Below are 27,510 nucleotides of genomic sequence, written 5' to 3'. Positions count from 1 at the left end.
TGTTTTTCAAGATTCCATTGTACCTTTCCACCAGCCCTGCTGACTGAGGGTGATAAGCACAATGGTTTTTCAAAGAAATCCCAAAAAATCTCCCAAGCTGTTGTATTGTCTGATTCACAAAATGTGTCCCATTGTCACTATAAATTTTTTCTGGTATGCCAAATCTAGGAATGATTTCTTTCACTAGGGCCTTTGCTACTGTTGCTGCATCCGGATTCCTGGTTGGAAAAGCTTTTACCCATTTTGAAAACATATCTGTGATCACTAAACAGTATTTTTTCCCTTCACATTTATTCAGTTCTATGAAATCCATACAAATAGTATGGAACGGGTAGGGTGGTGTTGGAAAGCTCCCTCGCTTTGGTTTAAATGCTCCCTGTGCATGATGCTTGCTACAAATATGACATGTTGCTAAAAATTTTGTGTATATATGTTTGAATGTTTTGTTAACTAACTGTACCATCCCCCCTGTTGAGACATGGCTCTGCCCATGACTCAACAAAGCTGCATATCTAAATAAATTAGATGGCAATATGGGCTTTTTCTCTTTGGAGATGTACAGTCCCTCTTTAAGGATTGCTCCTCGTTTTATCCACTTTTGCTTTTCTGCTTTTGAAGCTAATGTCTGCATTGTTTTTAACATTTCTAAATTTAGAGCCTCAGAAGGTTGTAGTTCTTCATTTAAGAGCACAGTTTTTGGGTCTGAGGCAGCTTGCTTTGCAGCTGCATCAGCCCGAGCATTCCCTTTTGAAATTCTATCTTGTTGTTTTGTATGGGCTGCACATTTACAGATAGCTATTCTAGTAGGTAACTGAATAGAATCTAACAGGTTCAGAATCAATTGTGCATGATTAATCGGCTTGCCAGTAGATGTTATTATTCCCCTGTTTTTCCATTGTTGTGCAAAGACATGCACTGTAGAGAAAGCATACTGACTGTCAGTATATATGTTAACACATTTGCCTTTTGCTAGAGTGCAACAAAGCTATCAATTCTGCTGCTTGAGCTGACAGGTTATGTTGCAGGGGTTGTGCTTCTATGATTTCGTCATCAGTCACTACTGCATAGCCCACTAGGTTTTGGACCCATCCACAAAAAATGTCACCTCGGCCAGCTAAAGGTACATCAGTAAGATCTTGTCTGGGTGTGGTTATTTGTTCCATTTCCTGTAGGCAGCTGTGTGTGCCATCCACAGGAATCGAAGTAATGTTGATGGATTTAATGTTGTACAACGTTCAATTGTCATATGGGGTTGACTCAATAGTATGGTCATGCAAGAAAGATGTCTGGCAGGGGATAAAATGCTATTTTTCTTGCAGTAAAATTATCGCAACTGCATGAGGTACTCTCAACGTGAGAGGATGAAACAACACCACTGAGGCTGAAGCTTGCACTGCCATAGCGGTGGTAATGATTGTGCCACCGGATTTAACTGTGATGAATAGTAAGCTATGGGGCGTTGCTTGCCGCCATGTTGTTGCGCCAGTACTGACGTCATATATCCTACAATCTACAGTTTGGAAAAATTTCTTATTAAAACTAATGATGAAGCTATCAGTTGTTTTAGTCTACAAAAGGCTGCTTCTGCTTCTGGAGTCCAGTGCAGTGTTTCTTGTGCTGCCATTGGTGTTTTAAATATTAAATCAGCCAATGGTATTCAACTTTGACAAAAATTAGTCGTTTCCAAGAAGGACATCATTTCCTTTTTGGTAGTTGGTTTAGGTGCTTGTAAGATAGCTGTTTTCCGATCTTTATCTAATGTTCTGCCTTTTTTGGATATCACATATCCCAGGTATTTAACCTGTTCTTTCCAAAGTTGCAATTTATGTTTATTTACTTTATGCCCTTGTTCAGCTAAGAATTTTAACAAGGCTATTGTATCTTCCCTACACTGCTGCTGGGTAGGGGCTGCAAGCAGGATGTCATCTACATAAAGTGAGTACTGCCCCTGGTGGAGAAAACCCTGCCAGGTTGCTAGCCATTTTATTGTTGGACTTTTACTATATTCCTGTGGTAGTCGTTATGCGTGATACCTTTTGCCCTGAAATGTAAATGCAAACCAATGCTGGCTGTCAGGGTGGATAGGTATTGAGAAAAGCATTGCTTTTATTTTCGGTGGAAGTATTTGTTTGCGCACCTAATATTTACCACGTGAAGTATTTTTTTGCGGTTTTAAATCGTTTAACAAGGTATGTGGGTCTGGCATCATTTACAGCTTGTAAATCTTGTACCATCCGCCATTCCCGTTTGCTTTTTCACAGGAAATAGAGTATTACATGGTGAATCTAAGGATTCTACCAGTATCCCTTTCTTAAGTAATGCCATTATGATAGGTTTGATCCCTGTTCCGCATCCTTGCTCAAAGGATATTGTCTCTTCCTTGGTCTAAAGGCTGATTTTGGTGTAATAACTACTGGCCAATAAGTCCTACATCTGATTTTCCTGTTGACCAAAGGACATTTGGTATTTCACTCAAAGCTTTTTCTTCTTCTTCTATCAAGAACGCCAGTCAGCTGTCTTCACTCTGTTGTAAGTGTACAGCTGGCGTGCTATGCTAACCAATTCAGTTTTTGTTTTGTACTCCTAAGTCCGACAACTCTAAGTCAGTCAGTTTCTCCCATTTTGTCACTTTGTCACCCAAGTCTACCCACCTGACATTCCTGTTTTTGGTTAGGCTAACATGTGGTAGTTTATTGGATTTGTACAATTCCAAAAACTCCTGAGGTAATGAACAACTCACCACACTGTTGCCCTCAGTGTCCCAGTATAGGGTCCGCAGTATCAGTCTATTTGCAGGATTCCTGAACAACTTTTGTTCGTATTCTTTATCAGGTCCTGGTGTGCTACAATAATATAGGGTACAATGTAATAAATGTTGCTGGTCAACATCGAGGGGAAGCACCTTGCTGGTGGCTACATTCATTAGTTCCTTGGTCACTGCCCCTGGACCGGTTGTAACCAGATCCTGGCTGTACCAGTAATAAGCCTCACCCTCCGACCGTATTACAAAAGTATCAGCTTGTCTCTGTGCCTCCATACCGTTCATGGTAGGGACTACTGCTATGCCAAAAAGTTGCATAAGATCTCTTTCTAATAAGTTTATGGGGCATTTGGCAGAAAGTACTATTTTACTTCTTTGGGTCATGCCCGAGATGGGGTCAGTTATTGCTATATTATGGGAAAGTGGTTCCCTGTACAGCTGTCCGTTTGCTGCTTTCACTAATATGTAATTAGGTGACTCAGAATGTTCCGGTAACTTTGAAGGATGTATCAAAGTTCGTGATGCTCCTGAATCACACAAAAATTTGACTTCTCCCTTCCACCAGAAGTGTAACTAAATAGAGCTCTAAGCTCAGTAATGCCAGATCTAAAACTTCACTTTCCCCAACTTCTACATCCGGTTGCATATTATCTGTTTCTTCTAAGGTATTTACATCATTCCCCTGCTCATTAGTCTCTCCTGGTGACTGCTGAGCAGCATAACTGTCATATAGTCAATTCTCATCTTCCTTATCCTTTTTTTCCACAGGTGCCTTGCTCCTGCAATCCCTTATAATGTCCCTTCTTACGCAATTGAAGCACTCACCTTTTTCTTTCTGCTCTTATAAATTTCTGAATTTCTGTCAGTTGTTACCCTGAGTATTTTGCTTACCCTTTTTGGCTGCTTGTACTACAAAACTTCCGCCTTCAGCTGTGAAGACCTGCTTTTCTTTTCTTTTACTGTTAAAATGTTTTTGGCATGTCTAGCATACTCTAACAAGGCTTGAAGCCTACTTGTTCGGTGATCTATCATGTGCTTCGTGATGAAGCTATTGATAGGGGCAATACAACCCTTCAAAAATGCATTCTTTAACTGCTGTTCATATGAGCTATCATTCTTTTGATTTTTAGGAACGGGCATGCCACTATGGTTATTAAAACATTCTAATAATCTACCATAGTATGCATCCACTGTTTCATTATCTCGTTGTATGCATTGATTAATGCAAGTCCAGTCTGCCCTAGGTTTCCATTTTTCAGTAATGCGGTCTGTAAGACCCTTCAATCTAGTATCTAGTTCTGCGTCATTATGTGGGAGTGGCCTGTGTTGCGCGTCACGGGCATTCCAGGTGCCACAAATCATGTGCCAGTCTGGACCTAAAATTTGTTTAACTACTCTTTCTACCTTTTCCCCATTTAAGTGGTAACTCAATTTCATACCCTGTAAATCCTGTAGAAATTTTTCAAAGTTAATTTTTGGATGGGGAATTCCTTCCGGATGTCTTCCGGTGTCCATGGTCTATACACTAAGAGAGTTGAGGCCTGGCCCTCCTGTCCTGCCTGTGGATTAGGTACTTCTATTAATGGACAGATTTTCTCACTCTCATCTAATAAACTTCCGCTTGGTTGAACATCTATAAATGTTTGACGTGTTCGGGATTTAGTCCCGACAGGTTCTCTTACAAATGGTTGTCTTAATATCCCTGTTGTCTCTGGGTAACGTGGGGGTCCAGCCCCCTCCCGCTTCATATTCTGAGTAAGGCATCGGTGGAGGTGGTAGGAGGCACCGATGCTACTATTATGTTATTATCCTCTTTGTCTAAAAATAATGCCTTTGCATTTTTATTTTTCTGTTCCCTTCGATTTACTTCCTCAATCCACCTGTGTGCTTGAGGAACACCCAACTGTTGTTGCTTTTTTGCCTGACCTTCTGCGTCAGATTTTAACTGTTTCAAAAGTTTTACTAATGACATTTTATCTAATTTACCATCAAAGTCATACTTGTTAACCCATTTTGAAAAATATTTCACATTATTTGCTCTTTGTAATTGCATATATTTTGCATCTTCTGTTAGGGGCGGGTCACGTGACCCTTTAGTGCATTCATTTCCCATGTCTCTGAAAGAGAAAAAAAAAAGAAGAGAGAGAGAGAAAAAGAAACAGAACTGTTACGTAACCCTTTCTCTTGTACCACGTGGTATTTTATTCCCCGTATTCACAGTAGTGTCTAGAATGACTGTTTACTTTGCTTTGTTTTATTTCCTGATCTATGACTCAAGATACAATACTTCGACTACCTCTCTCCCTGCTATCACAAACCTTAGCAATAGCACAGTGTAACCTGGTCCCCGATCTAAAACAAAAACAAAGAGAGGAATTCTGCGAGCCTCCTGCTTATGTTTGATATGCTTTTTAGGACCCAGTTTTCCGCTTTTTGGCCACAGATCAGACAAGTGGACAGCCTCTTTGGGCACGACAATTCAGTCGGAGGTCTTTCCTTCTTCAGATTTTGGTACCACCTATATATTCTGACCTGTAGCTTAAAGGACCAAGATGTTAAATAAATTTGTTAGAGTCAGACTGTAAAAATCATTGAGTTATTCAAAAACAATGTCAATCAATAACAAACAATAATGCAGGAAAACTCAAGTATCTTAAAGCTCTAATGTACATTAGGAGGCAAAACCATACACAAAGTTTGTATAGAATTTTGACTGCTTTATTGACAGAAGACACCATTTTTATATATGTCATTATCAGTTTTGCCCACCTCACTGGCGTGGTCAGTGACAGGGTCTTTACATCATAGTAACTCATAAAAAAGTGCTGACATTGTGTTTTTCAAAAAGTCTTTTTCCCATGAGAATGTTACAGCCTTGCAAGCACCTGGTCAGTCACGATGACCTCCTGAGGATGTAGCCAATTCAAGGCTCTCAGATTAGTTCGAATACAATAGATGTATGTCTTTTTTAATGCCTCTCTTTGTCTTTCTGGTTCCCCAGCTGCGCACTATCAGAGCTAGTGCCAACAAGGTTATTTTCCTGGTGGAAGCAGGAAAGAGGACACACATCTTGAACAGATTTATTATTTTCTAACTTTGCAAAACAATCTTTACTTGAAAGACATGAGCCAGGCTGTGTTTGCAAGCTGCCAAGGTCAAATTTCTGATTACACTGCAGCTTGTGCTTCAAGCAATAATATGCAGGTTTATTTCTACTATTATTCTAGTAAGACAGAATTAAATGCATTATATACTACTTTCCAAACTTTGTTCTCTTTTATGGATTTAAGTACATTTATTTCTAACTAAAGCACACATTTCTCTATATATTTGATCACACAACTTATATATGTTTGAATGTGTAAATACACATCTTCCTAAGCAGCACACATTGTAAATATATTTTTCTAGGCAGCATGTATGTAAATATATTTTCTAAGCAGCATGTATAGATTTTTCTAACAGCCTTAAAAAGAAACTCTGTACCCTACAAGTTATCTTCACTCTAGAGAATAGAGACATCTGTGCCATTACGAAGACATGGTTTAGAAAGTACTTTGTCAAGGAAAGGCTTCAGTGCATTCCACACATTTAGACCATCAGCTGGACAAACAGGGACTAAAGAAGGTGTCTCAATTTACATTAAAAAAAGTATACCTCTAGGTGGGTTAAACAGGATGATGCCTGGAGTTCATCCACTTGCACATCACTGTAGATAGAACCCTTACCATATTCTAGTAAGCTATAGGTGATCATCTAGGCCCAAAAATCCCATAACTCATATCTAGACCTGCTGGAGGCATTCACCAACCAGCCCAATACCATCTAATGGACGACTTCAACTATACTTCTGTAGCCTAGGAAACACACTGCCTCCAGCTGGCAAGAACAATGTTTCCTGGACTTTATTAAAACAAATACCCTTAACCAGATACCGCTCCAGTCAGTGTTCAAACATACTGGACCTAGTACTCACCAGTATGGGAGTGCATCCTCCCATATCACATCCTCACTGCTGAAGTTAGATCACAAAGCTCTCTCCTTCAAAATCAAAATCAACATGGAAAACACAGCAACAGCCGTATCAGTTAGGAACAATTCTAAAAAACACTACGTCCTATTACGCAACAGTTTGTCAAAATTCAATGCCCCTCTGAAATCTGAGTTCACAGCAGCCTACATGGAATTGTTCACAGAAGCTATGTACAACCATGTAAATGGCTGCCCAGTGGCTGCTGTACCTATCAGAAGGAAACCCAAAACAAACTACACTGGTGGAATTTTAACCCTAACATGGTATGTAACAAAAGGAAAAATATCATGACCAAAATCAGAAAGAACAACTCTCATAATGTCCAGAGCTCACTAATTAAACTAAGCAGAAAACTAACAGGATTAATTCCATGCAAGAAGACCAGTTATGGAGGTCAAGATAGGCTTTCAGGCTAAAGACAACCACAAGGACTTCTACAGCTATATCTGAAACCTTAATGGTAACACACAGCAGTGTGCTGAACCGGTGCTAAATGGCTCCACCTTCACTTGAGCAGACTGACATAGTGAATCTGCTGGCTGACAAATTCAGCTTTAACTTCATCCCCCCTCTCTCCCCCTGCCTCCACCCATGAAATCCCTACCAGCTTACCACCCCCCCCCCCCGCTCATTTATTAGCAGGAGCAAGTCATGGCGGCACTCACTAAGGCCAAAAACACAAATTCAGTGGGCCCAGACAATGTCCTGGTTTGCCTCCTGAATAACTTGAAATATGACCTATCAGGACCACTTGAGTCACTTTTCAACTACAGCTTAAAAGCAGACTACATACCATGTGAAGGAAGCATTGCAATGGTTTTTCCTCTTGTCAAGGGTGAGCCATCAACCAACCATGGAAACTACAGACCCATTTGTCTGACTAGTGTAATATGCAAAGCCATGGAAATAATCAACAGACACTGGCAACCTACAGACACTGGACCCTTCCCAATTTGGTTTTGTTGAAGGAAGATCATACCTACTTAACCTGGTAGACCTCTTTGAGAGGGTCACCAAAGCAATGAATGAGGGGAAACCAATGCATACCACCTACTTAGACCTGGTTAAGGCATTTGATGCAATCCCTACTCAGGTATTGTTGACAAACTCCCCTAAGTAGGCATAAATCCCTACATAACTACATAATTCACTGGATTGCCAACTGGCTCACAGACAGAAGCCAAGAAGTCAGAGCAGGTGAAACCATAAGTCAGGATTGGTGGGAACACCTCTACCAAGAGACCAGTCACTAGTAGAGTACCTCAGAGCTCAGAAGTGGGCCCCTTCCAGTTTGGTATCTGCTTCTCAGAGGTCATGGCAAATGTCATGGGCCTCTGGCTGACCAAGTTTGGAGATGACTGCAAATTGGCAGCTGTCATAGATTCCCTCCATGACACTAATATCCTGCAAATTCACTCCTGGGGTGGTGCCCATGTGCCTCCATGGGCAGAGGTAGTCATTGTTAACTACCATAGACATTTACCTCTGTAAAGTTCACTCTCTTAACCCCCAACAACTGGGGCAACTCTGGATAACTGTGGTTAGGCATGTAAGGGCTCTAGGGCCATTAGCTTAGTAACCTCCTGTGAACCTATGAAGAGGGTCTGACATAGAAAAATGAGTGGCGTCAAAGCCACAGATTAAAACTCAATGCCAATAAGTGCATTATAGTGGCTTTTGGGAAAAGTCAAACCAGGTTAATTACTCCATCGATAAGACACCTTAAGAGTTGACTAAATAGTTAGGGATCTGGAAGCATATTTAGACCGTAATCTGGCCTTTGACCAATCCATAGCCAAGGTATTAAGAAAATCATTCTATGTTGCTCAACTTATAATTAAGGGTATGGCATCCAGGTACAAGGAAGATACAATTCCACTCCATTCAGCCCTTATCAGCCCCATCAATGAGTACAATGCCCCCTTTTTCATGTACCTGGCCAGGCATTTGCAACAGTCGGAATGCCTGCAGAAGTTCATCACCAAGAGAATCCAGGATATTAACATATTGCTCTATACAGATCGCCTTAAAGCCCTACTTCTATACTCAGTCTCCCACAAGTTACTGAGAGGTGATCTATGTCTGGCATATAAAGCATCTTCACATCCATCCCTGATAGACCTTTTATACATTGGCAAAATGAATAACACCAGAAACACTACAATCAAGGATTAAACTTTGATTGTGACATAAACAGAACATGCTGGTGAGACAGATATATGTCTCAAAGGATCCCCACACTCTAGTTTAGGGTCTCCATCCATATGAAGCAAAGTCCATCCGTAATTCAAATGTAACCTTCACCACTGGATTAGAAATCAAAACTTCACCCATGGTTTGGCCACCATGTCTTTGCTAGACAGATGCTGGCAGTAAATATTCCCTAACTAGCATGCCCTCCCCCAATAAATCTTTAGCAACCTCCTAACTAACATACCCCAGGGATGCCCATGTTATATGGGGGCACAATTAGGTTGGGTTGCATGGCTAGGCTTATAAAGACCCTAGTGGTCATTATGTTCAAAGGTATATACTAGGCTAAGTGAAGTAGCTATGATACAGTGTAGTTGACTAAACCAAGACTATTTATGGCTAGCTGCCATTTTCATAAATTTTCACTAAAATAATGATGCTAATATGTTATGGCACATCATTATACTGAAAGGGGAATGTCTGAATCTGCATTCATCATCGGATAAGCATTTTTTGTGGTGAGAAACAAACTGTTACTACTGCTACTCACAGTAAAATTCAATGAGTGAGGGTCTCCAAAGTTCAGCACTCCTCAAATTTTTGAGTGGCGCTTAAGGCTGCTGCAAGGTATCTGTCCCTTTACATAAAGGTGCAATGGCTTTGGAGTTGCTTATATTAAGAAGAAGGTAAAAGGAGCACAGTTCACGAGTGGAAGCTGTGGACTCTTTGCTGTCCCCCTCCCTAAACACTCAAGCACATTTTTTTTTTTTTTTGCGTTTTCCTAAGAACAGTCTTGCTGTTTGCAATGCTCCTTTCACTTTTGTTCATTTTGGCAGTGCTGGGTATTGCGAAGTCATCTTCAGAGATATGACTTTTGTCACTCCTGTGTAAACAGTTCAGATGCCTGTTGCCAGGGAAATGTCTGTAGCTTGACCTATGAATCGGTGCATTTTTTGATACTTATGAACAGTGTTGCTACTGTGATAATATTCCATTGAATAAGTGGGAATATTTTTGATATTTTTGGAGATGTTACTAGTAGCATATCCTGTGACTCACTTGTTTACATAGGAACAAGGCAGCCGTTCTTAACTTCTTACAGATGGAAGCATATGACAAGGTGAAAAGAAACTGATATGGGCATTTCTGAGATGGTTCAAAGTCCCAGCAACATTGACAGAACTAGCGTAGGTATGTACAAGGAACAAATAACTCAAGTATGAACAGTGTTAGGTCTCACAGAGGGGTTCCCAGTGGGAATGGGGGTGCATCAGGGTTCAGCTTTGAGCCCGCTGCTCTTCATACTGGTGATGAGTGAAGTTAGTGAACAGGTTGGGTATAACAAATCAGCAAAGGTGCTGTATGCAGATGATTTGGCATTACAGGCAGACACTGAACAAGAACTACAGCAAAGGATAGGAGAATGGAATGCAAAACTGAAGACACAAGACAGATGTCAGGATAGCAAATGCTGATAATGAAAAGCAGCTGAAAACTGAAATAGAATGAAAAAGTAGTGGAACAAGTTAACAGCTTAATGTATCTGGGATGGGTGGTTGTGGAAAAGGGAAATCTGAATGACTTGGCCAAAGCTAGAATCAGAGGGACTGCAGCCATCTGGCCATAGTGTTAGGGTAGCGTGTAACAGAAGAATACAAAAAAAGCTGAAAATAAGGTAAACAAAACAATGGTGTGACCAGTACTACTTTATGGTACAGAAACCTGGGCAGTAAAGGCAGAGCAGTTGAGGAAGCTAGAAGTGATAGAGAGTAAGTGTCTAAGATGGGTGGTAGGATGTACACCATAGGTTCATAGGTTCATAGGTTCATACTAGGCTATCTGCCCAAGGGCATTTATAAGCCTAGCCCATAGTTATGTGGCTTTCGCCACCCCTTTAGTTTGAAGAAAACTATGCCTTATTATTTTGTTGTGCCTCTGTCAAGCAGTGACACTGAAGTAATCCCTGGGGTATATCTGCGATCTCCCATCCATTGGTCAAGATTCCTCTTGAACAAGGCCAGCGAGGTGCTCTGCCTCACATGTACCGGGATTTTGTTCCACAGCATAGGGAGTCTCTGGGTGATAAATCTGTCCCTCCAGCACATTCTATTAATAACCATGTCAAGGTTTAAGTCTCCCGCCCTTGTGGTTCTGAGGGATCTAGATTTTTTGAGGTGAAGCATATTCATCAAATCTGGGTTTGACATGGCCTTATATGTCAGGCACAGGTCACCTCTGAGCAAGCGGTATGCGACTGAATAGAGCTGGAGTTCTTTCAGTCTGGCAGCATAAGACATATTTTTGAGACCCTTTATCCTTTTGGTGAGGAACTTTTGGGGCCTTTCCAGCTGCTGCAGGTGTCGGGTCAGATACATTCCGAATGGGGCATTGTACTCAATCATAGGTCTAATGAGTGATGAGTACAGGGGGACGATGACCTCCCTAGATCTAGATGTGAATCCTTTCATGATCAGGTGGGCAATGTAGAAGGTTTTCCTAACTACTTTGGCAACATGAGTGTCAAACGAAAGGTTACTGTCAACTTGGGTCCCCAGGTCCCTGATAACTTCTTCCATGTTTAATGGATTACCACCTATGTGGTAATTAGGGGTAACCTTGTTTTTCCCGAAGGGTATGACTATGCATTTCTTGGCGTTTAACTTTAGGCCATGGCTCTGGCACCAGTTATCCATTTCTGTGAGGCCCTTCTGAAGGATATCTGTGTCAGATGTGTTTTCGACTATGGCGCCCAGTTTGCAGTCATCTGCAAACTTTGTCAGCCATAACCCTCCTGTGTTTGCATGTACTTCAGAAAAGTAGATGCCGAACAAGAGTGGTCCCAGGACTGAGCCCTGTGGGACACCACTTGTGACAGGCTTTGAGTCTGACATGGCGCCAGCAACTCTGACCCTGTGGGTTCTGTCACTTAGCCAGTTTGCAACCCATCTTGTGATGTATGGGTTTACATTTAAGCCGATGAGTTTTTCGATGATACCTGAGTGGGGTATTGTGTCGAAGGCCTTTGCCAGGTCGAGGTAGGCTGTATGAACTGCCTTGCCCTCATCAATGGCCTTGGTGACTGTTTCGAAAAAGTCAACCAAGTTTAAGAGGCATGATCTGCTTTTGACAAAGCCAAACTGGGATGGATCCAAAGTCTGCAAGTTCCCTATGTCTTTATTTATGAGTTCCATTATGATCCTCTCCATGGCTTTGCAGATAAGGCTTGTCAAGCTAATGGGACGGTAATTTCCAGGGTCGGTGGAGGCACCGCCCTTATGAAGTGGGACCACAGTCGCCGTGCGCCACTCCTTGGGTACGTATCCTGAGGTGAGGCTAAGATTAAACAGCTGTCCTAACTGCGGGTTTAATTCCTCATTGAGTTCGTGGAGCACACAGCCGGGGACACCATCCGGTCCCATGGATGCTGTGTTTTTTGCCTTGGAGAGAGCAGTTCTCGCCTGGGCGTTGGAGATGTTTGGGGGGCTACAATCCTCTGGTATAGATATCTCTCCTTTTGGGGGGGAGGGGGGAGTTTGCACTGAACCTGTCAGCCAGTATGTTGGCAATGTGTGTAGGTTCAGTAATCTTCACATCATTTTGAACTAATTCCAAGCATATCTGGGAGTTTCCTCCTAGGTTTCTAACATAGCTAAAGAAGGCCTTATGATTGTCTTTTGAGTCCTTGGCGATTTTTCTCTCAAAATTTGCCTTGGATGATTTTATGAGAGCTCTTAGTTTTTTACTTATAATGATCAAAGGTGTCTTACCTTTCAAGGATTTTGCTCTATCTTGTAGTAGCTTCCTCCTTTTGTTGTAGAGCTTGTTTATGGCTGGGGTCCACCAGACTGGACGCTTGCCTTTGGTACAAAGAGTCTTAGTTTTGTTTGGGATTGCCTGATCCATGCAGTCCTGTAGGTGCTGGTAGAAGGCATTTGTAAGTGATTCAGCGGTTTGAGTAATGTTTACCACTGGCTCTGGGGCCTTAAAGGAGACCACACTAGTTTTTAGAAATGTGAAGTCGGCTTTTGAGAAGTTTTTCACTGTGGTCTTTTTTATTTCAGGTGGGGGCGGGATGAAGACCTCCAGCGAGATTAGTTTATGATCTGATCTCACCAGTGAGGGGTATACTTCCGGTGTTGAACATTGTGATCCCATGTTCGTGATGATGAGATCAAGTATGTTTTCTCCTCTTGTGGGGATGGTGACTAGTTGTTCCATGGCATTTGAGTTTATGAACTCCAGGAACCTTTGGGCTAGAGTGTTTGGGCTTGAATAGTGTTCCCAGTCTATATTAGGGTAGTTGAAATCACCTAGTATGATGGTATTTGGAGATACATTTATCCCCTCCAGTGTTTTCAGGAAGGCCATGTGAGGTTCCTGAATTTGAGAGGGTGACCTGTAACATGCTACAAATTGCAGAGCAGTCTTGCCTATGGTTAATTGCACCTGGATGGTCTCTGATGCATCGTGCGTTGCCACCAACCTTGAGGTGTGTGTGTCCTTTATGAATATGGACACCCCCCCTCCTTTCTTGGTGTTGTCCAGATTTTGGGGCCGGAACGCATGATATGAGGTGAAACCTGATAGTGCTGGGGTGCTCTCAGGAGCCTTGAACCAGGTTTCTGTCACAGCACAAACATCGATGTTCTCCATACTGAGAAGGGCCTCGAGTGCGTGCATCTTGAGATTGAGACTTCTGGCATTGAGCAGCATTACCCTTAGTTTTTTTCCTTTTTTGTGTTCTAGGGTGGTAGGTTTAGAATTTGAGCTTTGCCTAAAAAAGGCACTATGGGGGTGGCAAGAGCCTTTGCCAATATCCGGAAGCCCAGGGGTTAAATATACCTATAGGACAGATGAAGGAAATGAGGACATCAGAGTAGAAGCCCAAGTAGCTCCAATTGCAGAGAAGGTCAAAGAGAACAGATTATGGTGGTTCAGGCACATGTGTTAGAATGCAGAAGACAATGTGGTGAAGAAGATTTGGGACAAAGGCAAGAGGAAAAAAGGGCATCCAACAAAGAGATGGATGGATTATGTGAGAGAAGACCATGACTGTCGAAAAAGGTATGACAGTGGCTTTATACTGAGAGCAAGGTAGTGACAGTTGATGTGACACCTTGACGCCATGTAGAAAATGCAAGCTTCTAGGAGTCATTAAATATGACCATCCGCATACCACATTTTTCATCCTATCAGAAGCTCATTCAAATAGGGTATAACCAAAGCCACCAACTACATGCCATGGCTTTCATCCATTCAGAAGCTTGCCCAATGGACTCACCCACTGTTTTACTGACTATAAAAATCTCATGCTGTTTGTATGTAGTACTTAGGATCATAGGATCATAGGAAGTTACTAGGCTATTGGCCCTGAGGCCCTTATAAGCCTAGCCAAGAGTTTAGCCCATGCATAGACAAATCAGCAGCTGATGCCCCTGTCCAGCAGGGACAAGGGTGGAATCCCAGGGATGTATTTTTTATTTCCCATTCAGTTGTTCAGGGGTAAAGAGGTACTCTGCTTGACATGGAGAGGGAGTCCATTCCATAGATGGGGGAGTCTCCTGGACACACATCTGTCCCACTACCAAGTCCTGTTGATGTGACAGACCAGGTTGAGGCCACGTGTGCGGGTTACTCGAGTGGAGCTTGACTTGCGGATATGCAGCAGTCCCATCAAGCAGTGTCCGAGATCACCATGTATACCAGACAGAGGTCACCTCTGAGGAGTCTGTATGAAACAGACTAGAGGGATAGAGCTTTTAGTCTATCTGTGTATGGCAGATTTTTGAGGCCCTGGATTCTCCTGGTGAGGAGCCTCTGTGGTCTCTCCAGTTGCTGCATGTGCTTTGAGAGGTGCATGTAGACTGGGGTGTTGTACTCAATAATGGGCCTTATAAGATAAGAATACAGGGATGTTATGACCTCCTTGTCCCTGGATGAGATACCCTTACTTATGAGATGGGCCATGTAGAAAGCTTTCCATACAATGGAAGCAACATGGTTGTCAAAAGTCAGGCTCCTATCAATCTGGGTGCCCAAATCCCTCACGAGTGACTGCATGCTTAGAACATTGTTATTAATGTGATAATTTGTGGGGACATCTCTCTCCCCAAGGGGATGATGATGCATTTTTTTATATTCAGCTTGAGGCCATGTTTCTTATATAAAAAAGTCTATTGTCATGGCTACTGCACTTATTCATATTTGAATACATCTTTTTTGAAAAGGCTTTTTGATTATTTTCTGCTTAGCGACTGCATTTTCACCTGTTTATACAGCTCTGCATTATATTTAAACTGTTTTTGTGTTGATTAACTGTTTTGCACTTTTAAAAAGTTACTTGTTGCTTAATTTTACCTGTAGGCTAACACACTCAAGTGCGCTAGCCGTTTAAAAGCATTTATAGCATTTACTGTCTGTTTTTCCTCTGTTTTCTGCAAAAAAGAAAAAAAAAAAAAAATCTTGTTTTCCCGCCTTACTGAACTAGAATAGTCCAGTCTTCAGAGTTTGCTGATCTCTGGGCTTTGTCTTGGTTCCTGTGCTATTCCATATCCTTATTTGGATAAAAGGAAGCGTCTTTGTTCACCAGTGGGAGTGGGGAGCACTGAGCAGCCTATTTGTCCCTAGAGGAGTGGTTCCAGCCAGAAACTTGTAGTCTATTGGCCATTTTGGGTCAATTCCTAGCTCTTTTCAGTCCCCTGTAATAAAGCCCGCTTTAGCGCGCTTTTTTGCTTGTATTCAACTCAGCACTGCTCCTTGTGAGGTCCTGCAGAGTTCTACAAGCAGCAGAGAGCAAAAGAGTGACTTTTTCCTGATTTAAGTATTTTTTTCTGGCTTTTTGATTATTTACTGCTTAGCGACTGCATTTTCGCCTGTTTATACAGCTCTGCATTCTATTTAAACTGTTTTTGTGTTGATTAACTGTTTTGCACTTTTAAAAAGTTATTTGTTGCTTAATTTTACCTGTAGGCTAACAAACTCAAGTGCGCTAGCCGTTTAAAAGCATTTATAGCATTTACTGTCTGTTTTTCCTCTGTTTTCTGCAAAAAAGACAAAAACAAAAAAAAATCTTGTTTTCCCGCCTTACTGAACTAGAATAGTCCAGTCTTCAGAGTTTGCTGATCACTGGGCTTTGTCTTGGTTCCTGTGCTATTCCATATCCTTATTTGGATAAAAGGAAGCGTCTTTGTTCACCAGTGGGAGTGGGTAGCACTGAGCAGCCTATTTGTCCCTAGAGGAGTGGTTCCAGCCAGAAACTTGTAGTCTATTGGCCATTTTGGGTCAATTCCTAGCTCTTTTCAGCCCCCTGTAATAAAGCCCGCTTTAGCGTGATTTAGCGCGGAGTTGCCCATAGAGCACTATCGGGCAGCGCCGGTTAAACAAGGTTAAACTATTTCTGGCTCCGTAAAGTCTGCTCTTCAATTTTTCCCTTAGAACTTCTCTACTTGCAATCTAAACAGTCTATTCTCTATCTCAAAAGCTCAGCACATGCTCCTAAAGCATTTTTATATAGGTAAAGTACTTATGTACTAAACAAAGTACTACATTAGCCTAGAATCCCCTTGAGTACCCATTTCCCTATAGGTCCCTTCTGACTCAGTTACACAGCAAACATTTTCACTTTTTCTAGCATGTCGAAGGGTCAGTTGCTAGCGTCCTCTCCTGTTCAGCTGGTGAATCTGGGCATCTTGAGGCAATGTTACAATTGCCTCATATACACAGACAATCCACTCCTTCTCCCACAAAACACAAATACATGTGAGAGATGCAACTATATAGCCAAACTGGAGGCTGAGCTCTCTCAACTCAGGACTGGCAAGACCAGACAGGAGGAGAAGGAAACCACGCACACCACAAACCCAGTTTCTCATAGAACTATCACAACTGCAAAACAAACACATAAACACACAAAGACATACTCGGAGGCACTGATCAAAAATCTACCAAAACTACAGAGGCCTCCAAAGCAGACACCCAAGCAACTGCCACCCCAAGACATAAGACATGCAACACATAGTTCTCAAAGTCAGTGTGCTAAACAGTCACAGCCCTTAAGGCCAAACACAATGCCAGACACACTTGTTATAGGTGACTCCATAGTCAGACACACTGACGTCCCACTCACCAGACTGAACAAGGAAAAGATCACAGTAAGCTGCCTGTCAGGTGGTAGAATCCGCCACATAACACAAGCACTCAGGTCACTCCACAGCAAGTACAAGTATGACTCAGTCATTGTCCATGCCGGTGTGAACGACCTGAGACGTACCTCCCTGGACTACATGAAAAGAGACATAGAGGAGCTCTCAGATTATGTAGCCCAGGCAGGTATGACCCTGACCCTGAGCAGTATCCTACCCTCACCAAGAATGATGCCACAATACAGAGACAAAATGATCAGCTTTAATAACTGGCTTAATTACTGGTGTCATTCTAAGGGGATCCAATGTCTGTCTGCCTGGGATGACATGCTTGACAAACCACGCTGCTTCGCAAGGGACGGCTTGCACCTGTCACCCCTGGGCTTCCGGATATTGGCAAAGGCTCTTGCCACCCCCATAATGCCTTTTTTAGGCAAGGCTCAAATGATAAACCTACCGCCCTAGAAAACAAAAATGGAGAAAAACTAAGGGTAATACTGCTCAATGCCAGAAGTCTAAACCTCAAGATGCACGCCCTCGAAGCCCTCCTCAGTATGGAGAACATCGATGTCTGTGCTGTGACTGAAACCTGGTTCAAGGCTCCTGAGAGCACTCCAGCACTATCAGGTTATACCTCATATCATGCGTTCCGGCCCCAAAATCCAGACCGAACCACAAAAGGAGGGGGAGTATCCATATTCATAAAGGATACCCACACCTCCAGGTTAGTGGCAACTTACAAAGCATCGGAGACCATCCAGGTGCAATCAACCATAGGTAAAACTGCCCTACAGTTTGTAGCATGCTACAGACTACCCTTTCAAACTCAGGAAACCCACACAGCCTTCCTGAAGACACTGGAGAGTATGAATATCTCTCCAAACACCATCATATTGGGTGACTTTAACTACCCAAACATAGACTGGGAACATTACTCAAGCCCCAACACCCTAGCCCAAAGGTTCCTGGAGTTCATAAACTCAAATGCTATGGAACAACTAGTCACCATTCCCACAAGAGGAGAAAATATACTAGACCTGATCATCACAAACATTGGGACAAAATGCTCCACACCGGAAGTATATCCCTCATTGGTGAGATCAGACCATAAATTAATCTCACTGGAGATCCACATCCCGCCCCCAACCCCAGCAAAAAAGACCACAGTGAAGAAATTCTCAAAAGCAAACTTCACACTTCTTAAGACTGGAGTGGTATCCTTCAAGGCCCCCAAGCCAGTGGAAACCACAACCCACGCTGCTGAAACCCTTACAAATGCCTTCTACGAGCACCTCCAGGAATGTATGGATCAAGCAATCCCTAATAAAATCAAGACCCTTTCCACCAAAGGCAGGCGCCCGGTCTGGTGGACCCCAGCCATAAACAAACTCTACAACAAGAGGAGAAAGCTACTACATGACAGAGCAAAATCCCTAAAAGGGAAGGCATCTCTGATCACTACTAGCAAAAAACTATGATCACTCATAAAATCATCCAAGGCCAACTTTGAGAGAAAAATCGCTAATGATGCAAAAGACAATCATAAGGCCTTCTTTAGCTATGTTAGAAACCTGGGCGGAAACTCCCAGATATGCTCAGAATTAGTCCAAAATGATACAAAAATCACTGAACCCACAGACATTGCCAACATACTGGCAGGCAGGTTCAGTGCAAATTTCTCCCTCCCTCCCCAAAAGGAGAAATATCTATCCCACCAGAGTCTAGCCTCCCAAACATCTCAGATGCCCAGGTGAGAGCTGCTCTCTCTAAAGCAAAAAACACAGCATCAATGGGACCAGACGGTGTCCCCGGCTGTGTGCTACACGAACTCAATGAGGAACTAAACCCACACATAAGGCTGCTGTTTAATCTTAGCCTTACTACAGGATACGTACCCAAAGAATGGTGTACGGCAACTGTGGTCTACGGACCCTGGAAATTACCGCCCCATAAGCTTGACGAGCCTTGTCTGCAAAGCTATGGAGAGGATCATAATGAAACTCATAAATAAAGACATTGGGGACCTACAGACACTGGATCCTACCCAATTTGGCTTTGTCAAGGGCAGATCCTGCCTCTTGAACTTGGTCAACTTTTTCGAAACAGTCACTAAGGCCATTGATGAGGGTAAGGCAGTTCACACAGCCTACCTTGACCTAGCAAAAGCGTTCGACACAATACCCCACTCGGGCATCATAGAAAAGCTCACCAGCTTAGATGTAAACCCATATGTCACAAGATGGGTTGCAAACTGGCTCAAGGACAGAACCCACAGGGTTAGAGTTGCTGGTGCCATGTCAGACTCTAAGCCAGTCACGAGCGGTGTTCCACAGGGCTCAGTCCTGGGCCCACTCTTGTTCGGCATTTATTTTTCTGAAGTGCAGGCAAACATAGGGGGATTGTGGCTGACAAAATTTGCAGATGACTGCAAACTGGGCACCATAATTGACACTCCATCAGACACAGACATTCTCCAGAGAGGTCTCATAGAAATGGATAACTGGTGCCAGAGCCATGGCCTTAAGCTAAATGCCAAAAAATGTATAGTCATACCCTTTGGGAAAAACAAGGTTACCCCTAATTACCACATAGGTGGTAATCCATTAAACACAGAAGAAGTTATCAGGGACCTGGGGACCCAAGTTGACAGTAACCTCTCTTTTGACACTCACATTGCCAAAGTGGTTAGGAAGACCTTCAACATTGCCCACCTGATCATGAAGGGATTCACATCCAGATCAGGAGAGGTCATTGTACCCCTGTACTCTTCACTTATCAGACCAATGATTGAGTACAACGCCCCATTCGGAATGTACCTTACCTGACACCTGCAGCAGTTGGAAAGACCCCAAAAGTTCCTCACCAAAAGGATAAAGGGGCTCAAACATATGTCATACGCTGCCCGACTGAAGAAACTCCAGCTCTATTCAGTCGCATACCGCCTGCTCAGAGGTGATCTGTGCCTGACATACAAGACCATGTCCAACCTGGAATTAATGGACATGCTCCACTTCAAAAAATCCAAATCCACCAGAGCCACGAGAGCAAGAGACTTAAACCTCAACACGGATATAAATAGGACATGCTGGAGGGACAGATTCATCACCCAGAGACTCCCTACACTATGGAACAGAATCCCAGTCCATGTGAGGCAGAGCCCCTCACTGACTCTGTTCAAGAGAAATCTTGATGAGTGGATGGGAGATCGTAGGTTTACCCCGGGAATCATCTCTGTGTCACTGCTGGACAGAGGCACAGCAAACTAATGGGTATAGTATTCTCATCCTAAGGGGTGGTGAAAGCCACACACACTCTGGCTAGGCTTATAAATGCCCTAGGGCAGATAGCCTAGTATGAACCTATGAACCTGTGAACCTATGAACAACTTGTGTCTTACTCTTCTGAAAGGAGAGGATGATATAATCAAAGGTAAACCTGATCATTTAAATCGAGGTATTACAGGCAAGAAACTTTAGGATTAAGAAGTTCTAGACAGTCATATTAAAATATTCCTAGAAGTTTGCAGTTTGTCCTGACCCTTAACCCGTACGCGACAGGTGCATTTTTACCGATCTACTCATTCACCATTTGTGGTATTTCTCTACTTTGGCTTCCCATGTAGAAAATGGGGAAAGGGGGGTTGATGATGATGATGATGTGTTATGAGGAAAATACTCATGATGCTGTTCAGTTCGCACATATTAAGAAAATATAAAATATAGGCCTCATATTGTATGCCATACAATGTGCAGCTCTATTCTCAATTCCAATAATGCCATCTAAGTAATTCCTAAAATCTGCAATTACAAAATCCCAGTAGTGCCCAGCAAACTAATCAAGGATGCAGTACCTCTACAGTGAAAACCTCCAGATATTAGAGACAATTATTGACTTTCACCCTAAAAGTGATTGGTGTGAAGTAGCATTCATCACAGTATAAAAGTATAATGTGCAGCTCCAGTTTCTGAGATATTGCATATTTTCAGTACAAATGAGGCTTCTACACCTGATGCTTCTACACCACATAAGACCTGTTTCACGTTTCTGTAATGTTTGCATGCAGTTAAGAAAGCAAAAGGACAGCCAGCATTAACAGTGCAGTGAAGCTAAAATCCATGCCTATCTTAAACATTGTCATTCTGAGTATCATATCCCAGGATCTAATATTTCTTTAGTGTGCAAGCATTTATGCAAGATTGCAAAGACATGATGGGCCTACAGATATCTTAGAAACTGATATCTGAGGATTAAATCCTGAAACCATTGCTGTTTACAGCTTTTTCATCACCTCAGGAGAGACAAGTTGTGAAGTAAACCCCCTGTAATCTTCTAATTATGCTACAAAAAGACACAAAGTTTCCTTCTTAGGCTTTGCAAGTTGCACTGTTTTTTGATAATCGATACTTCTATATCCTGAAGACCTTTTTGCTCTGAAGACCTGTTTGATAACCCAGTTTGCTGATACCTACCGATTAAAAAAAAGATGTCTCTAATTTTAGACATAACTTGTTTCATTGAAGGTTTCTGTGGCTGCGGATTTCAAGTTTCTAAACATACAACAACCTCATAGTTTGTGTAAGTAAGTTCAGGGATAAAGGGGATGAACTCCACTCCATAGAAGGTGTGTAAGGGGTTCTACCTCAGTATAAAAACATGTTTTTCTTCCATTTACCGGATACCATCACCTGCCCTGTGTGGTTTTGGTGAAGTAGGTACCAGCAAATGGATTTCAATAGTCTGATTATCAAACTGAGGTATTATTGAAGTCAGTACAACAAACAGAAACATTTCTGAACACCCTAAGGAAAAGAAGAAAATTTAATGTGACAAAGCCTCAAAATAAACGTCTATCTGAAAATCATGGGTGTGGGTTCAATGAGGGTGCTCCCTGTGTAACATCTTTAGGTCTATGTTAGGGTCTATGTTAGGGTCTATGTTAGCCATCCACAAGCAATATGTAGGAGTACTGACTGAAAAAGGCTGCCGGAGACAAAATGTCTGAAACTAATTTTCGGTTGAAGGCTGTATTCCCTGTACTCCTTCTGCTTCATATAGTCAGTTCTTAGGTCTTTCCATTATAGATGAAAGGAGAAAAATCATTTTCAGGATACTGCCTTTTAATCATTTTGCATGTGATCAGAAGCATACATTTAAAAAAAATGCACTGCTACCAAGATGTTTGCAGTCTTTTTCCCAACAAAAGTCAAATAACCACATAAAAATGCATTGCTTTGAGTAATGTTAGCCCCAATATAGTGAATATTACAGCTAAACAGATAACTAGAAACAGAAATTCTAGATATTTACTCAAAGCAAAGATGCAGAGAGTACTATCAAGGTTTATAGGTTTATAATGATGCCACATGAGAAGTTTGTTTTAAATGGTCTGCAAAGTACAAACAGTCAAGAGTGACACAGTTGTGCTGGGCTAAACACTGCTGTTTCAAAGTGCATTGATCAGTTCCTACCTGGGATGCCTTTTGCCTGGAGTTTTCATGCCCTTTCAATGTTCATGCAGGTCTCTGATTCATCACATTCAACTGCCCTTGATTGTAAAGAATGTCCTTGATTTTGTCTCTAATGTTTGTCCTATCCCTCATAAAAAATTGATTTTCTGATGAGTCATAGAAAATAAGTCCGCCAATAATGCCAGACATTAGAGTTTCATAATTCTTATTCTTCAGAAAATGTAAGTTGTTATGCATAGTGTTCAATCCAAGACATGTCTCAGTAATACAGTCTGGCAGATAAGCTTTCATGGAAGTCAGTGCTACATTGTCATCAAGCCCTTTGACCAAATGTAGATTCCACAGTAGTACTCAGATTGCAGTGTTAGGTTTTCAACCAGCGAGTGACAGCCAAACACTCCTGGTTAACTAGCCCAGGTGTAATGTTTTAACCATGTAAAACTTGTTCTGACTTAGACATACCTAGTGAGAGTAACTTAACTTTGCACTAACGCATAGCCTTAATGATGTTTGCTTTTGAGTTTAAGCTCAACAGAGAGTTATGGCTTAGCATTGCTTGGGAGCAGCAGAGTTGTTTAAACTCTGCAAACCTTGAACAAGAAGTCTTTTTGCTTACAAAAAAGGTGAGAAGGTACGTCTATTAATGCAATGTTAAAAGTCAGCAGTGGACAGATATTTTGCATATTTTAAAATGTTCCTTTTTTTGTTTCCCTTTGTAAACAGGTTATTGATAACGGCTACCCACCATTGTCCTCCTTGGCAAATGTCAACATCCGTGTAATTGAGGAGAGTTATTATGAGCCATCTGCCCTCCCCCTGGAAATATTTATCACAACCAGTGGGAATGCTTTTAGTGGAGGAGTCATTGGAAAAATACATGCAACAGACCGAGATCCTCATGATACTCTCACATATAGCCTTGTCAGCAGTCATCCAAGAGGAACACCATTTTCTGTTAATGTTGCTAATGGAATGATCATAGCCCACAACCCACTACAGCAAGGACACTATGCCTTAAATGTGTCAGTAAGTGATGGGAAGTTTAAAATACTCACCACAGTCCACGTCCATGTGTGGGGTACAGCAACTGATGCTCTTGGCCATGCAGTTGCAATTCGTTTTTCAGATATGACACCAGAGGACTTCATTGGATACTACTGGCACAATTTTCAGAGATTTCTGGAAAATGCCATTAACGTGGACAGGCATAATATTCACATTCTTAGCCTGCAGAAGACTGAAACACCTAAAAACTTGGATGTAGTTTTGGCTGCTAAAGAATCCTATGCTTTGTACAGTAATGCCCGTACTGTCATTGAAAAGATTGTTACATCACGCAGCAATATTAAGGACTCCACTGGAATTATTATAGATAAAGTAATTCATCCAGTGTGCTATGATCAGAACTGTGCTTCACAGACGTGCCACAAGGTTATTCAACTGAACCAAGAAATGATGTCCACATACAGTACAGCACGACTCAGTGTTATTACTCCTCAGCACGTCCTGAAATGGGACTGCATCTGCAATGGTAAGAAAATATTGAGTTCTACGAATGTCTCACTTCAACAAATTCACTTTGTACACTTATGTGGAAGTAGACCTATGAACTGTTTTTCTTTTAAATGAGAGGTTCTCGTTTAGACTGTGCTCCTCTGTGTGGGATTATACAGAAGTGGGAATGGGTTAGGGGGATCGCAGCCACTGATAGGGAGTGTAGGGCATTTACTTCCCCTACAGAAAGTTTGTTTACTTGTTTTTTAGATTAATTTGTTTAATGTTACTATTTTACATTAAGTGTGATGTAAATTCTATAACTTGATTTTTTACATAAAGTGTTATTTTGGACACGTGCCTCTTATACACTATCTCACTTATTTGGTTTGGAATGTTCAGAATACCAAAGGTTCATGTAATGTGTTTATTTTGCTTAATATTGATTTCCTTATATGCTTAAATGTTGAAAAGCCATGAAAGACACACATAGACAATACTCACTTTCACATCCTACTTGAGGAAATTAAGATGTGGGCAAAATAAGCAGACAAGAAATGCCCTGTAAGGTAGTGAGTTATGTCCACCATTATCCCTTTGCACAAGGGTGGTGCTTCCACTGACCCTGGGCACTACAGACCTATTAGCCTGACTAGCCTTATCTGCAAATGATCATGGACTTTATCAGCAAAGATATAGGAAATCTCCAAACATTTGACCCTACTCAATTTGGATTTGTCAAAGGGAGATCATGCCTTTTAAACCTAGTGGACATCTTTGAGACAGTCACTAAGGCCTTGGATGAGGGGAAATCTGTGCATACAACCTACCTAGAGTTAGCCAAGGCATTTGACACTATTTCCCACTCAGGCATCATTGACAAACTCACCCAGCTAGGTATCAACCCTTATAACAGTAGATGGGTCATTAACTGACCCACTGATAGAACCCACATAGTCAAAATAGGGGACTCCACCTCCAACAGCAAACCTGTAACGAGTGGTGTTCCACAGAGATCAGCCCAGGGACCTCTACTGTTTGGAGTCTATTTCTCTAAAGTACAAGCTGAAATTAAAGGTCTGTGGCTGACAAAGTTTGGTGATGACAGCAAACTGTGAGCGGTGATAAAATCTCCAAATGATGTCAACATCCCACAAGAGGGTCTTACACAAACAAGTGATTGGGGCCAAAGTCATGGCCTTACACTCAATGCAAAAAAATTTATTATCATCCCTTTTGGTAAGGGCGATATTCCTGCTAAGTACCACATCAACACCTTAAGTAAGTACTCAGTGGTGTGAGACCTGGGCACTCAGATTGACAGCAACCTCACCTGTGACCACCATGTCTCCATAGTGGTAAGAAGGGCATTCTGTACTATTCATGTCATAAGTAAGGGCATTGCCCCCAGAAAAAAAAGAAGTTATAACCTCCCTGTACTCTTCCTTCATCAGGCCAGTAATCAAGTACAATGCTCCTTTCGGTATGTACTGTTCCAAGTACCTGCAGCAAATGGAGAAACTACCAAGGTTCCTCACAAGGAAAACTATAGGTCTTCAGCATCTGTCTTATGAGGATCATCTGAAATCACTGTCACTTTATTCTGTTTCATACAGACTACTCAGAGGTGATCTCTGCCTTGCATACAAGGCAATCTCTGACCCTGTTTTATTGGAAATGTTGCATCTCCGTAAGTCAAATGGTACATGGGTTACTCGCTCTAAAGACCTTAACCTGATATGTGATATTAATAGAATCTGCTTGAGGGACAGATTTGTTTCCCAGAGGTTACCACACCTTTGGAGCAGACTCCCACCTTTGGAACAGACTCCCACTTCATGTCAAACAGAGCACTTCATTGGCCTCTTCAAATGCAGTCTGAACGATTGGATGGGTAACCATAAATTCACCCCAGGGGTGCCACCTGTGTCCCTCTTGGACAGGGGCAATAGGTGCTGATCATGGCAGTAAGGGTAGAACTTGGTTAGGCTTGTAAGGGCCTTAGGGCCATTAGCCTAGTAACGTTGTATAATCCTATGGTTCAAACTCAGCAGTGACAGAAACAGTGGTAGAAATACAAGACAATAGTAATGGGATCACAACTGAGCAATGAAAGTAAAAACTGCAGGGGGGCTACTAAAGTGTGCTGCAGATGCTGGATAGGTTGAAATGTTAAGAAGTGAAGAACTTTTGAGCAGAGTAAAGATAGAAATGTGATAGACGAGTGTTAGCAGCTACTTCTGTGAAAGGGAATAGGAATGTCATACATATGGTATCTGGTTTTGAAGGTCTAGGAGATGACAACCTTAAAAGCATAATGGGACAGGAATTGGAAAAAGATTATTAGGAAAGAAGCTAAACAGTTGGGTAGTGAGGTAGGCTGTATCAGTGTGTGCAGCCAAGAGAAGTGCAGGTGAAAAGGTAACAAAGCTGATGTGGACCTATTGGGAATACTTAAGGAAAAGTATCATAAAGCTGACAAAGACACTTGGAAAGTAGGTACATCTCCCCCCCCACCACCACCACTACACACAAAAAATAGAAAAGAAAAGAAGTCTAGAAAGCTTATTAGCATACAGTTTCCATACTTAATAGAATAACCCCTTCCAGTTCCAGTAGGATTGTGGAAGACCACCACTCAGAAACACAAATTTAAACAGCAGAGTGACAAAGTTTTGCAAACTATAAGCATACACTATTATGTTTAGTCAGAAAGCAACCCTGTATAAACAATACAAACTTTTTTTTATAAAACTAAAATCAATTAAATGGTAGATGTGCAGCTCTCTTTCTCTAAAGAAGTCAGCATTGGGACCAAGAACAAAAACCTGAATAACCAGTCTACAAAGTTCTAAGCAAACTGTTCCAATCTGGCATTACAGCAATGCAGAAAATATGCAAAGCAAGCCTTCAGGATCAAAGTAATCACTCTTACTGCAGTCTTACAAACAGCTGTTCCAGTTACAATGATTAACAATGTACTGGACTTCATACACATTTTCCAATATCTTCCAACAGAACAGGTTGACAGAGGAAGTGCTTCAAAAGCATTAGAAAAACAATGTTCAGTGGAAGCAAGGACTTCCAACTAAATGTTAATGTTTGTCTTTCGGCTTTTCCTGGTTAGGGGTCGCCACAGCGGAACTCCGGTCCACTACTGATTGGCAGTAGATTTTCATGAACTCCGAGGTGCCAGCTTGATGTTCAACCTTCAACGAAGGCATGCCCATTTACGCATGTCTTTCGAATGCCCACCCAACCACAGGGAGGACATGCAGACTCCACACAGAAGGCACTCCCCGCACTCCAGCCGCGAATCGAACAGGAGAACCTCTTGCTGTGAGGCAACAATGCTACCGCTGTACCACTGTGGATGACTTCCAACTGAATGTGTTTTATTTTATTTAACATTTGTTAACC

At 42.0% G+C, this 27,510-nt stretch overlaps 1 protein-coding gene across 1 annotated transcript in view; it reads left to right on the top strand.

Annotated features, from left to right (window-relative positions):
- FAT2 (FAT atypical cadherin 2) overlaps positions 1 to 27,510 on the top strand; it is a 1,015,713-nt gene that overhangs the window by 877,486 nt on the left and 110,717 nt on the right. The window contains exon 20 of the mRNA XM_044069413.1: positions 23,320 to 24,127. Within this exon, the coding sequence (XP_043925348.1) occupies positions 23,320 to 24,127 (808 nt within the window). The remainder of the gene's footprint in view (positions 1 to 23,319; positions 24,128 to 27,510) is intronic.

Source organism: Protopterus annectens, chromosome 4.part0 (assembly GCF_019279795.1).
Source record: "Protopterus annectens isolate FY-2018-M chromosome 4.part0, PAN1.0, whole genome shotgun sequence".
Taxonomy (NCBI): Eukaryota; Metazoa; Chordata; order Ceratodontiformes; family Protopteridae; genus Protopterus; species Protopterus annectens.
This window is presented reverse-complemented; position numbering and strand designations above follow the sequence as displayed.